The sequence below is a fragment of the Bubalus kerabau genome, chromosome 13 (assembly GCF_029407905.1).
Source record: "Bubalus kerabau isolate K-KA32 ecotype Philippines breed swamp buffalo chromosome 13, PCC_UOA_SB_1v2, whole genome shotgun sequence".
NCBI lineage: Eukaryota > Metazoa > Chordata > Mammalia > Artiodactyla > Bovidae > Bubalus > Bubalus kerabau.
This window is the reverse complement of record NC_073636.1, coordinates 54,858,366-54,870,629: the sequence shown is the minus strand read 5'-3', so window position 1 is coordinate 54,870,629 and position 12,264 is coordinate 54,858,366. Positions and strand designations below refer to the sequence as shown.

The 12,264-nt window shown below is 60.1% G+C and overlaps 1 protein-coding gene across 1 annotated transcript; it reads left to right on the top strand.

Moving 5' to 3' along the window:
- The first annotated feature begins 4,070 nt into the window (after positions 1–4,070).
- On the top strand, positions 4,071–7,368 carry BIRC7 (baculoviral IAP repeat containing 7). The gene is made up of 8 exons (XM_055543318.1): positions 4,071–4,425; positions 5,170–5,269; positions 5,508–5,589; positions 5,675–5,741; positions 5,829–5,867; positions 6,471–6,674; positions 6,954–7,016; positions 7,151–7,368. Exons 1-8 carry the CDS (start codon positions 4,071–4,073, stop codon positions 7,366–7,368), a joined length of 1,128 nt encoding a protein of 375 aa, XP_055399293.1.
- The last annotated feature ends 4,896 nt before the right edge of the window (positions 7,369–12,264 follow it).

Below are 12,264 nucleotides of genomic sequence, written 5' to 3'. Positions count from 1 at the left end.
AAGTCCAGTAGGTCTACCCACCACTCACGGGACCCTGCTCTCCGCCGTCTTGAAGGAAAGCCAGAGCACGTTCGAATAGGTGAATGGACTTTTCCATGTAAGTTTTCTCAGGTGGGCGTGTGGCTCTCGGGGAGACAAATGCTTTGATGATGCTGGTCCGGTTGCCACCATTCTTGCCTGGCCTTCCCAGGCCAGGCCCATCAAGCTGGGGGGACCCCTAAACTGGGCATATTCCTCTCCAACCCCAGCTGGTTCTGAATCTTTTGAAGAGAGTAGGGGTGTGGTCTGACTCTGGGAGCAAATTGTATGGGGTATTGGATCATCTCTGGGCTCCTGTCTCTAAACAGGTTGGGATGACCTCTCCTTTCTGGCATCATGCTCCTTGGGGAGATTTCACTGTAAAGAAGTGAAATGCCGCCCCCCCAAGACTGTCAGGGGAGCCATCTGAGGCATCGGCCAATACTTGTTCAAGTTTAAAAACTGACATACAAAAAGAAAAAAAGAAGCCAAAACCGAAAACACCCCAGTGAAAGTGAAAGTGTTAGCTGCTCAGTCGTGTCCAACTCTTTGTGACCCCATGGACTAGCCTACCAGGCTCCTCTGTCCATGGGATTCTCCAGGCAAGACTACTGGAGTAGGTAGCCATTCCCTTCTCCATGGATTTTTCCCAACCCAGGGATCAAACCTAGGTCTTCTGCATTGCAGGCAGATTTTTTACCACCTGATCCACCAGGGAAGCTGCCCCCCATTAAAAAAAAAAAACAAAAAAACAAATCTCAGTATGTGCCCATCAAAAAAAAAAAAAAGCTGGTATATAGTATTAAGTGAGGAAAAGGGGCAAAGACACAGAGCATGTATGAAAGAAAGTAGCAAAACAGTAACAGCAGAACCCTCCCAGTGGAGGGGAGGCTGACAGCTTTTTTCTATTGCTTCTTTTGAAATAATTGTAAATTCCCAAAGAGTTGCAAAGAAACATGTGGGCCTCCAGGGAACTCTGGCCCAAGCAGCTGTCAGATAAGGTGGGTTCTGGAAACCAGTCCTGGTGGTGCCAGAGCTGGTTCAGATGGTGACTTCTATTTTCTTCATGCTTTCAGTATTTTTGAAATTTCTGGAACAAGGGTATGATTGTTATTTTTAGCTCCTGATTTCTTTCTATTTAATTGAATAAATAAGACTTGAATAACTCCTTGTATTGAGAATTTCAACCATGGATGCAAACAAACAAAGAGGCCAAGGCTGGTCCTCCTCTGAGATGCCCACGGCTCTGCTGGTGACCCTCTCAGCCCCTCATCTGTGCAGCCCCATACTTGGGTGTACTCGCAGAAATACCTGCTTCCTGGTGTGTGTACAGTATCGTGGGGGAGGGGGGGTTCCCTCAGCTCAGGTACTGCAGCTCCCCCCTTCCTGGGGAGAGCCCACCATGGGGTGGGTGCCATCTGGAGAAGGCATGTTTGGAATTTTCAGAAGTGTGGGAGCTCGTTTCTCCTCTCCCAGCCCCCAAACAAGGATCCGAGGGAACAGACTGTAGACATGCCTCTGGGGGGTCGCTGCCCCTGCTGCCAGTCCATCTCAGAGGGTTCTCAGACTGGCCGGTCCCCACCTCCAGAGGGTTCAGAGCAAACCTGGGGGCTGTGATTTCCCTGCTGAGATAGGAGTGATTGGAGAGCCAGCACCTGGGAACCCTGGTCCTCCTCCCCATCCACCAAAGGGTGGGGGTGGGCAGGGCAGAGGGCTGTCCCAACGTGGCACTCCTGAGTTTTGCTGGAGTGACTAGAGGTACTGATGTTTCCACACAGGCTGGGGAACTGGAGTAGAGAGGGCGAGGACCAGGATCCTGAGGCATTTCACTGGGAGGTCCCAGTTGGGGCCCATGTATCCTGGGAGACTCAACCCACCTTTTCCAGTTGCCTGCTCACCCCTCATCCCACGGTCCACCAACCAGGATGGGCAGCCCAGGCCCAGGAGCCTGGGATGGGTACAGGCACCTGGCTACATACTTCACTAGGGTTTCCTGCAGGTAAACCCGGAGCCCAGAGCCAAGCCTCTGGGCAGCTGCAGCAAGCCAGGTGGCTCAGGCTGCTGCTAGGAGAGGATTCCCAGGACTCCATGGGACCCTGGCCACATGGGCTGAGTGGCTGGTGCAGCCAGGATGCCTATGGGGTCCCCTTGAGGGTGAGACTGCAGTACCCCCTCACAGGAATAGGATGCAGGCCCAGGCTCTGGGCTCCTTGGTTTGTGCTGGGTTCATGCGGCTCCATGCCCAGTGGGGTGGTGGTGGTTTGAGGGTTGCTCGGGGGACATGGCGGGGCTGCAGGCCTTGGTGAGAACACCCCTCCATCCACCCTCTTTGTGACCCTCACTGTGCCTGGCCCACCCTGCCAGATCAGCATGGAGGCCGGTGAGCCCCTCCTCCCCCACCCTTATCAGGGTTCCACAGAGCCTGTTCCCCTTTGCCCTGCTCTAGGGAGCAGGGACGGAGAAGGCAATGGCAGCTCACTCCAGCACTCTTGCCTGGAAAATCCCATGGACAGAGGAGCCTGATAGGCTGCAGTCCATGGGGTCGCGAAGAGTCGGACACGACTGAGCGACTTCACTTTCACTTTTCACTTTCATGCATTGGAGAAGGAAATGGCAACCCACTCCAGTGTTCTTGCCTGGAGAATCCCAGGGATGGGGGAGCCTGGTGGGCTGCTGTCTATGGGGTCGCACAGAGTCGGACACGACTGAAGCGACTTAGCAGCAGCAGTAGCAGCAGCAGGGAGCAGGGAGGAGGTTTGTGCTCCGGGGAGGGGGCTGTGGGGGGCAGGGCCAACACTCTATCTGGTCTTCCTCTTTGTCCCTTCCACCCTGAAGCCTTTCTGTCCTTGGGACCCTGCTCTGCCCACTGGGGTTACAGTCCTCCCCATCTTCCCTCACTGGTGGGTTTGGGGACACTGGGGCCCTTGAGCCTGGGCTCTGACCAGGATTGAGGGCAGCCCATCCAGAGAAGGGGGACCCCCATGTGGCCAATGGCTTTTACTTGAGCCTGGAGCCACCCGGGGCCCCCAGACCAGGAGCTGGGGCTCCCTGGGCTAGCTGGGCACACACCTAGCAGGGAGAGGGCAGGCAGGGGGGCCAGGCTCAGAGAGGGGTGGTCTGGTCACCCCTGATGACTGGAGGTACAGGGAGCTGGACTTGTGGACCCTGGTGGCTGGGCCACAGTGCCTCGGGGATACAGTTCAAATGGGAAGACTGACCTTACTGTGTGTGGCTCGCCCTCCGGATCCCTTGGAGGCTAAGGCTGAGGGAGGAGACAGAACCTTCAAGGCTTGAGGGCAGGAGCCACTGCATGGCCTGCTGAGGGCCTCCTGCCCAGCTGGACCAGGCACAGGGATGGCCTGGGCCCCTTTGGGCTCCAGGGTTCTGAGAACATCCAGGTAATTCACTCCAGAACCCAGGTCCAGCCCTTCACTAGGCGCCCCTGGGTCCGTGCCTGCCCCATGTCCCTGTAGTGGGCGCTGCCCTCCCCTCCCCAGGCAGCACTGACTGTCATCTGGAACCTTCTGCTATCAGAGGCCCCCTGGCTCCCAGCCCAGGAACCAGGAGCATAACCCGAGCATAACAGGGAGCATAACCCACCCCTGCCCCTCCCCCACTAAGGTCCCAGAGCCAGAACCAGCCCTCTGCTGCCTTGGGAGGGGTCCCTCTGCTCTAGTCCCTCCCTTTGTGCCAAGAGACCCTACCCTGCGCTGCAGAGGATAGTGAGAAACACTGCCCCCACTGTGGTGGCCTTGCTGCTGAGGCCCCCGCCAGGGGCCCCGTGACACAGTCTCGCTGCAGCGAGCATGTGACACGGGCTGCCACGCTGGCCCCTTCCAGAAAGTGGCGGGCCCCAGCGGCCCCTGGCTGCTCCCCCACCCAGGGTATCGGTGGGCAGGACTGTGACTGCCCTACTGTTGCAGTAAAGGCCACTGCTGTCCCCCAGCAAGACACAGGGGTCAGGAGACTGGGGCAGGCTGGCTGAGCACATTCCCGAACTGACCGCCCAGGGCCATCACTCGTCAGAACTCGTCGGGCCTGCTGTCTTCGTTATGGGGCTTGAGGACAGGACCAAGTGCTGGTGCTATGGCCCAGAGCCAAGCCACTGGGCAGCTGGCGGCCGTCCCACTCGGGGGCAACATGGACCCCACTCTCTGTGCAACCCCCAGGGCCAGGGCACTGACAGCGCCCTGTCCTGGGGAGGCCGGGACCACATGGATGGGCAGATCCTGGGCCAGCTGCGCCCCCTGGCAGAGGAGGAGGAGGAAGATGGTGCTGCCCTGGCCCCGAGGCCCGCCTTCCCTGGGATGGGCTCAGAGGAGCTGCGGCTGGCCTCCTTCTACGACTGGCCGCTGAGTGCCGTGGTGCCGCCGGAGCTGCTGGCCGCTGCCGGCTTCTTCCACACGGGTGAGTCCCGGGGGGCCCTAAAGCCCTTCTACACCTGCTCCCTGCCCTGCAGTCTCTCTTGTGCTTCAGACCTGGGGAGACACCAGAACAGCATGGAGCAGCTAGACCTGTGCTGGGGGGACAGTGTTGGTGTCGGAGGTGCCAAGAGGAGGAACGGGAGGTGTGGGGGTATCTGCTGGCCCCGGGGCCCAGGGAGAGCCCTCAGAGAGCTGGTGGTGTGGGATGCCTGTAGCAGCCCCCGATCTGAGGTCTCTGCTCCAAATCTGTTGATTGTAGGGGGTGAGGCAGGGGTGACGGCCACAGGGGTAGAGAGATGAGGTCCCTGTTCCCGTTTAGGGAGTTGTGAGCCACTAAAACCAAGTCTGGAAGCACACAGCCCCCCTTCTTTCCATCACTGGGAATCCATCCTAAGAGGGGGCACCTGGGGCAGAGGTGCAGGGTGAGGGCACCAGGGCTCCCCCCACTTCACCTTCCCCAACATTCACCTGCATCCTGGCAAGTGCCCCAAGCATGGTACCCCCCCATCCCACCTTTGAGAAACGGAGTGCATGTGAATTCCAAGGAGAATGCCAGGCAAAGTGATGGCCAAGGTCAGTGGGAGCCCCCAAGGCTCACAAATAACCCCCGAGAGCCCTGCCCTAGAAGGAAAGGCACCTGGGAGCCCTGACCCCGGCCCAGGGGGGAAACTCCTGGCCATACAAGGGTCCCAGTGTGGTCAAGATCAGTGTCTCGGCCCCACCCCAGGCCAGCAGGACAAGGTGAGGTGCTTCTTCTGCTACGGGGGCCTGCAGAGCTGGGAGCGAGGCGACGACCCCTGGACCGAGCATGCCAGGTGGTTCCCCAGGTACTGCCTCCCCTCCCCAGTCCCAGGGTGTCTCAGGGAACCATGATGGGGGGACTCTCTGGGGACAGCACTTCTATTTCTCCCTTGATGTTCAAGACTCTGTCTCCAAAACAGCTTCCCAGCAAGCCCACCACCCGGGGGGAAGCGGGGGTCCCTGGGCTCAACCTGGACAGTGTGGGGTCCTCTGATAGCCCAAGCCTCTAGGCTGTCATGGGGCCTCTGAACCCACTTACCTCAGGTGTGAATTCCTACTCCGGACAAAAGGAAGGGACTTTGTCTGCAGGGTTCAGGAGTCCTGTTGCTGCCCACCGGGCTCCTGGGTGAGTCCTTCCTGCCCTTAGGGCTTCAGGGGGTGGTGGTGAGGGGCCTGCCCCACCCCTGCTCCTCCTCCTGCTCGTGGCACAGAGGTTCTCTGACTCCTTCCAGGACAGGTCGGAGGAACCAGAAGATGTGGGTCCTGCCACCCCCTCAGGTGAGCGGGGATGCGCGGCTTATTCTGGCTCCCTTGGGCACCTCTGGCCCACACCATGGTCGGCTCCACTGGGTGCACTCCCTGCAGGACAGCAGGAGAATGAAGGTTGCTTGGCCGGGCCTGCGGGTGTGCTGCTTGGGCTTGCTTCACCGGGGGGCTTCACACAGGCACTGCGCGTGTATCCAGGGCTCTGGGGAAGACCCTACTACCCCTGAACTGGCTGCCGTGGGCATGGCCAGTCCTAAGACTGGCAGAGGGGCATAGCGGGAAAGGCTGCCATCAGCCAACCATGCCTTAGAGCTGACTGACCGCTGCCCCCATCACACAGAGTCCGGCCCTCTGCTCTGTCGGTGCCCAGGGTCTGAGGGCCTCCAGGCTTGGGTCCATACTGTGCTACCTAAGCCTCAGTGCCCTGAGCTGTGAAGTGGGCCTGGTGCCAACCTCACTTGGGATCAAACAAGAGTCTGTGTGCCACCCTGGGAGCAGTACCCGGCTCTTAGTCAGCTTCGGTGATCAGGTTTATGTCTTCCCCGTGCGTGACACCTCTGACAAAGTCCCTGGGAACACAGCTCTGGACACAGAGCAGTGGCCGTGATGGCACCAGGGCCCCTTGTATTGACGACGTGGCCCTGCTGATGGGCCACAGTGGCCGGCTGCTGCCTCTTCTGGGACCCTGAGGCCACAGCCCCTGCCTGCCCTTGGCCCAGCACCCCTCGTTCTGCCTTGCAGATGTGGGGGGCAGCCAGGAGTGGCCGGCATGGAGCCAGTGCCCAGCAGTCCAGGCCGTGCTTCGCATGGGCTTCAGGCCGGGCCAAGTGCAAGGGCTGCTGCAGCGCAAGTACCACCAGGTGGCGCCAACTGGCATGTCCACGTCGCAGCTGGTAGCCGACCTGCTCCAGGAAGAGGACGGTGGCCGGGTGGTGGGGGCCAGAGGTATGTTCCTGTCTCTGGGCACGGCCTACCTCTCCTTCCTTGTTTACTCTGGGCACAGATGCCTGCTGCCCCCATGGTGCCGGGCACACAGTGTCCATCACCACCGCACAAGGGGCTGGGCGGGCAGAGTCCTGGTGGAAAGTGGACTCTGGGACACTGGTGCGCTGCGGGTGGGGAGCTGGGGCTAGACCCTGCCTGTGGGCCCGGCTGGGGGCCGGGCCTCAGGTCCCCCAGGAACCTCACATCTGTTCTAACTGCCCACAGCTCCTGTCCCCCCAGGGCCTGAGCTGCTCACACCCAGAATAGAGGCTCAGGTGGAGAGTGCCCTGGAGTCAGCTGAGGGTGAGAGCCATCTGGGGTTGGGCGGTGCTGCCCATCCTGCATTCCAAGGTGGGGGTGGGCACTCCCTGTTTGGCCTGCCTTGCCCCTCAGCCAGTACAGAGGGCAGAGGTCAAGGTGTGGGCACGGTGTCACAGGTCCCCCCAGGGGAGAACCGGGAGGAGTGCAGGACGCAGAGGAGCAGCTGCGGCGCCTTCGGGAGGAGCGGACATGCAGGGTGTGCCTGGACCGCACAGTGGGCGTCGTCTTCGTGCCCTGCGGCCACCTGGCCTGTGCCGAGTGCGCGCCCAGCCTGCAGCAGTGCCCCATCTGCAGGGCCCCCATCCGCAGCTGTGTGCGCACCTTCCTGTCCTAGGCCAGGTGAGCGTGCAGCTCCTGTGGTCCTGACTTGCAATCGCCTGTGGGGATGGGGGTGGCAGGAGGCAGCACCTTTTTCCCTCCTCCCTGGCCCCGGCAGACATCGCAGGTCAACCCCATCCCTTCCCCTGATGCTCAGAGACTTGCTTTGAGTCCTTCTCAACACACCACCCTGGGGGAGCCATGACCACTCTGCTTGGGCTCCTCTCTGCCTTGGTTTTCCTAATGGTCAAGGGGATAAAGCCTCCTGTCCAGCTGGACATGCAGGGTGGCAGCCAGGCCAAGGGGAGGACTGCCTTGGAGGCACGTGGAGAAAAGCAGGATGCCCTTGTCAGGAGGAAGGGCTGGGGTCTTCCTGAGCACAAGAACCCGATGAGGATCTCAAGCTGGGAGCTGAGGCCTGATAGAAATGCACAGCGGGTGGGGGAGGGGTCCATGACCCTCCGATGTTCATGGGGGGCAGGAGCCGTGACCCTCCAGGGTTCCCAAAGGCCACTGAGCCCCAAGATCTCTCCAAGAATCTTCCGGTGGGGGAGAAGTGGCAGGGAAGGGAACTCCTTGGGGGCTGAGAGACCCCAGCTGCATGGAGAAGCACCTTGAGCTGTGGACTTGGCCCTTCTCCCCACCAGGAGCTGTGAGCTGAGGCCCTGAGCTGGGGTCCACCACTGACCAGTCCTGTGTGGAAGATGGAGCTGCAGGCGGCTTGGCATGGGGAGGTGGGGGCTGTTTTACCCAAGCATGGATGCTTCAGAAGAGTCAAAATAAAGCATGGGTTTTCCCTGGACAGTGCCCAGCAGCCTCTGTTCCAGAACCACCAGAGCCCTCCCCTTCACCCAGCCCCCTCCCCTCCACCCTGCCCCCTCTCGCATTGCCTCACCAGCAGGGCAGCACAGCCGGTCAGGTCCATTCCAGGCCATTCCTCCCTCCCCTTACCCTCCCCTTTCCCCTCCCTGTTTCTCATGCTATCTTTTCAATGTTTTAGGACTTTTAGAATGGACTGGCCTGGGCTGTTTCTGAAACTGAAATTGCAATTGTCCACCTAGTCCAGCAGGTCCGGTGATCTGGAGGCAGGTTCCTCTCTCCTCCACTGGTGGGCACCTTGGGACGTACTAGGACGATTGCACCCTGGGGGCTTGGACAGTGTCCTCCACTTGTCACCAGGAAGCCCCTGCCCTGTGGGCTCCTGGGCAAGCCCAGCCCCCACCTTGGGGGTCCCACCAGCCACAGCACCTGTGGCCCTAACCCTAACTCCCACAGAGCTCGGTGGGGTCACCGTGTACTCACACTGACCCTCGTGCTGGGGTCACACTTGCCCTGTCTTGCTGTCTCCTTGGCCAGCCCCTCCCCCCAGCATGGGTGTGTGCAGCCTTTGGGGGTCTGGCTGCCCTGGGGAGGGCACCTGAGGGAGGGGGTTCCTTGAACAGCCACCCCACGCATGCCGTGGATGGAGTGCGACTCAGTGCTACTGAGGCCAGCAATGAGGTTTTCTCTCTTGTCTTTTTTTTTTTCTTTAGAAAAAGGAAGCAACAAACTCTTCAGAGGTTGCAGCCATCCCCGGCCTGGCACTGGCCTTGCTGCCCTGGTTCATGTACAGTTTCTAGACCCTAGGGCACCTGCAGGGCCGTGGGGGTGGGAGGGTCCGCAGCCGGGAGTCTCCTGTCATCCATGACAGGTCACAGGCTGGAGGTCACAGGGGCGGGGTGGCTGCTCTTCACTTGTGTGGGCCTGTGGGAGTGAGGTGAGGGGTGGGCAAGGTCAGAGATGAGGAAGAAACATGCTGCCATGTGGACAAAACCCAAGAAGGGGAGGGTGTCCTGGCCTTGGGTGGGGTGGGGGAGGGGCTGGACTTCAGCCAGGCCCGCCCTGGACTGGTCAGGGCTCCTTGTGCAGGCAGCTGGGGACCTTGTCCCTGCAGAGCTGACTTTGGCTACAGACACCTCATTCAGGTTTGAGCCACGGGGCTGGGAGTAAGGTGAGAGGCTCACCCTGGGTTCTCCTGGCCACCCCAGCTCCACGGCTGGAGGGAAACCCCAGAAGCCTGTCCAGCCCAGCCAGCTCTCCCAGGCTGTGTGCCCTGGGTCATCGACTCCCACACACCCTGCCCTGGCCTGAGGGCCTGAACTGGGTCTCTACCCCATGATGGGAACTGAACGCCTGCTACCTCTGATGGCCCTTGGCTGACATGGGGCCTTACTTACAGGGTAGAAGGGTTGGGGGCTGCCAAGAGGGTCAGGGTCCCTAGGGGATGGTTGCACGTGTGGCCCTGAAGGGGAAGCTTTTCTCCATGGGCCTGGTGGGAATAGAGGAAGTACAGCTTTACCAGGAGGACTATCAACCGCCTCTTCTGACCCCACTTTCAGGATTCCATGTGGGACAAGGCCTGTGGCAAAAGGCTGTTTCAGAGGAGGGAGGGACAGAGGCTCTGAATTGTGCTTCAGATCCAGAGAAGTTTCTGCCCGTTGGAGCCCTGGGCCCCCTGGGTACACCCAGCCCCTCTCATCCTTGTGAGAACCCGTCAGAGCCTGGGGTGGTCAGGTCGGCGAGAACACCTGAGTGTTCATGCTGCAAATCCGAGGAAAGTCGAGAGCATTCTCAGATGGGGGATGTGCCTGCACTCCTCAAATGTGTCCCCCCAGCACTAGGACCTGAAGTGGGGCCAGCTGCCCACTGCAAGGGGGAGTGAGAGGGCTTTTCCTCTGCTGGTCAGGGCTCAGCCTTCTGCCTGCAACAGCTGTAGGGATTTCAGGGCCAGCCCTGCAGCACAGAAACCCTCAGACGAGGGGGACTTGGGGTGTGCTGACCCCTGGTGCCCACAGCCCCGGACCTCCCCATCTCTGAGTAGGCCAGAACCTCCAGGGCTCGGGGACTCTTTTAAGAGGCCAGCTCTCAGGCCTCTGTGGCCAGCCTGCAGCCTCTCTTCTCCTCCTCCACTGCCTGGCGGGGCCGGCAGGTCAATAATGGGATTCTGCAGGAGGCTAGTGGTCACACACTTACAGCTGTCCTCCTCCTTGGTGATCACACTGACCACATGGCAGGCACAGATGAAGCCCATGAGCTGAAAGACATGGGGAGGTCCCTCAGACTGAAGCCCTGGGAGATGCATTCACATCTTCGTGGGGCATGGACCTGAGTGCATCCTAACCACGTGGCCACTGCCCACTGGCCTCCTCGTCTGTAACTCGGAACAAGCAGGGTGATATGCTGGGCTCCTCAGCTCTGGAGTTTCAGATGGTGTCCATTCCCTAGTGGAGCTGGCACATGCATCCCTGTGGGTGAGGGCTGAGAGGGGCGAGGGCGGTCAGTGGATGAGTGAGTCAGGAAAGTGATCAAGCCCCTGCTTGAACGAGGAGTAAGATGCAGAGAGATGACCTGGGAGGCACATGGCCACAGCCAGGATGTCCCCTGGGCTGACTCCCTGTTACAGCCAGGCCATCCTCCCTGGGGCCTCTCACTATAAGCAGACAACCACTGGATTTCTTCCCCCTGGGAAGCCACAGTAGAGAAGCTTCCAGTCAGCCAAGTTCACAGTCTGCACAACAGCACAGGGGAGACAGACTGAGGACTTGGTGCAGCAGGCAATTCTGGGCAGAGTGGATAGGGCAGGCTGCTGCCCTGCAGGTGGTGAGGCTCGGCGGGACACAAGTTCATCAGCTGGGTTCCTCAAAGGATGCTCAGACTTCAGGGCAAAGAGGGCAGACCTGCGTTCAACCCCCACAGACCCCCAGGCACCAGGGCCACCTCAGGAGACAGGGCTCCAGCTAAGATGGGACAAGGCCAGTGGCACCCGAGCCTGGGCAATGGTAAGCATGGGGTGGGGAGGGGAGGAGTTCCCCCACGCCTGGCGTTTACTGCATCCTTTCTGATGAGAATGAGGGGGCCCAGCTCTGACCCTCAGCCAGGGCTGACAGATGATACACAGGGCAGCCTGGCATGTGTGCGTGCTAAGTCACTTCAGTCGTGTCCAACTCTTTGCGACCCCGTAGACTGTAGCCCTCCAGGTTCCTCTGTCCATGGGATTCTCCAGGCAAGAACACTGGAGTGGGTTGTCATGCCCTCCTCCAGGGGATCTTCCCAACCCAGGGATTGAACCCGCATATCTTATGTCTCCCACACTGGCAGGAAGGTTCTTCTTTACCATTAGCGCCACCTGAAGAGCAGGCAACAAAATGCATCTTGAGGCTACAGGGTCCTGTGGAAGGTCCACAGCCCCGTGCGCTCGCAGGATACCAGGAGAAGCTTCTTCTACAGAAGCTAGGGATCTGAGAGGTGGCCCAGGCTGCTCCCTGCCCTGGAGGTCAGCCCTACGTTTCTGGGGCATCACCATCATCTTTGGTCACCCCCACAGCAAGCAGTGGTCTCGACCCAGAAGACACAGCACAGAGTGAGGTTCTGAGGTGCCCCAATCTTCCCACAGAGGCTCCCTCCACATTCCCCATCCTGCATGCTATGGACAATGTCCACCCCCGCCCTCTAGCTTGGGGTGGCCCCTGGGGGGTCCAGCAGGAAACTGGAGGGAGGGAGAGGGGAGAAGCATGGCTTGTATCCCCCAGCCCCTTCTTCATCTGCACAACTCCTCTCCATCCCTTTAGGCCAGGGCTGCGGCAGGTCAGCCATGAGCCCCAGGGGAGGAGGCTATCCCATGGGGTCCCTGACATGGTACCTGCCCTTGGAACACCCCCTTCACCAGCCCCCAGAAATTAATCTCAGCTGAATGTATCATCTCTGTCTTGCTGGGACCTTGACTGATCAGGGGAACAAGCAGAAAGGAGGTTTCAGAGAGGGTGGTGGAGTCTGTTTGTGGGGCAACCACAGTGGGGGGTGGGGGGGACATGAAGGCGGCCAGCAGTACAGCTTCAGGAGCAAAGGCCACAGGAAGGAGAGGCTGCCTTTCATC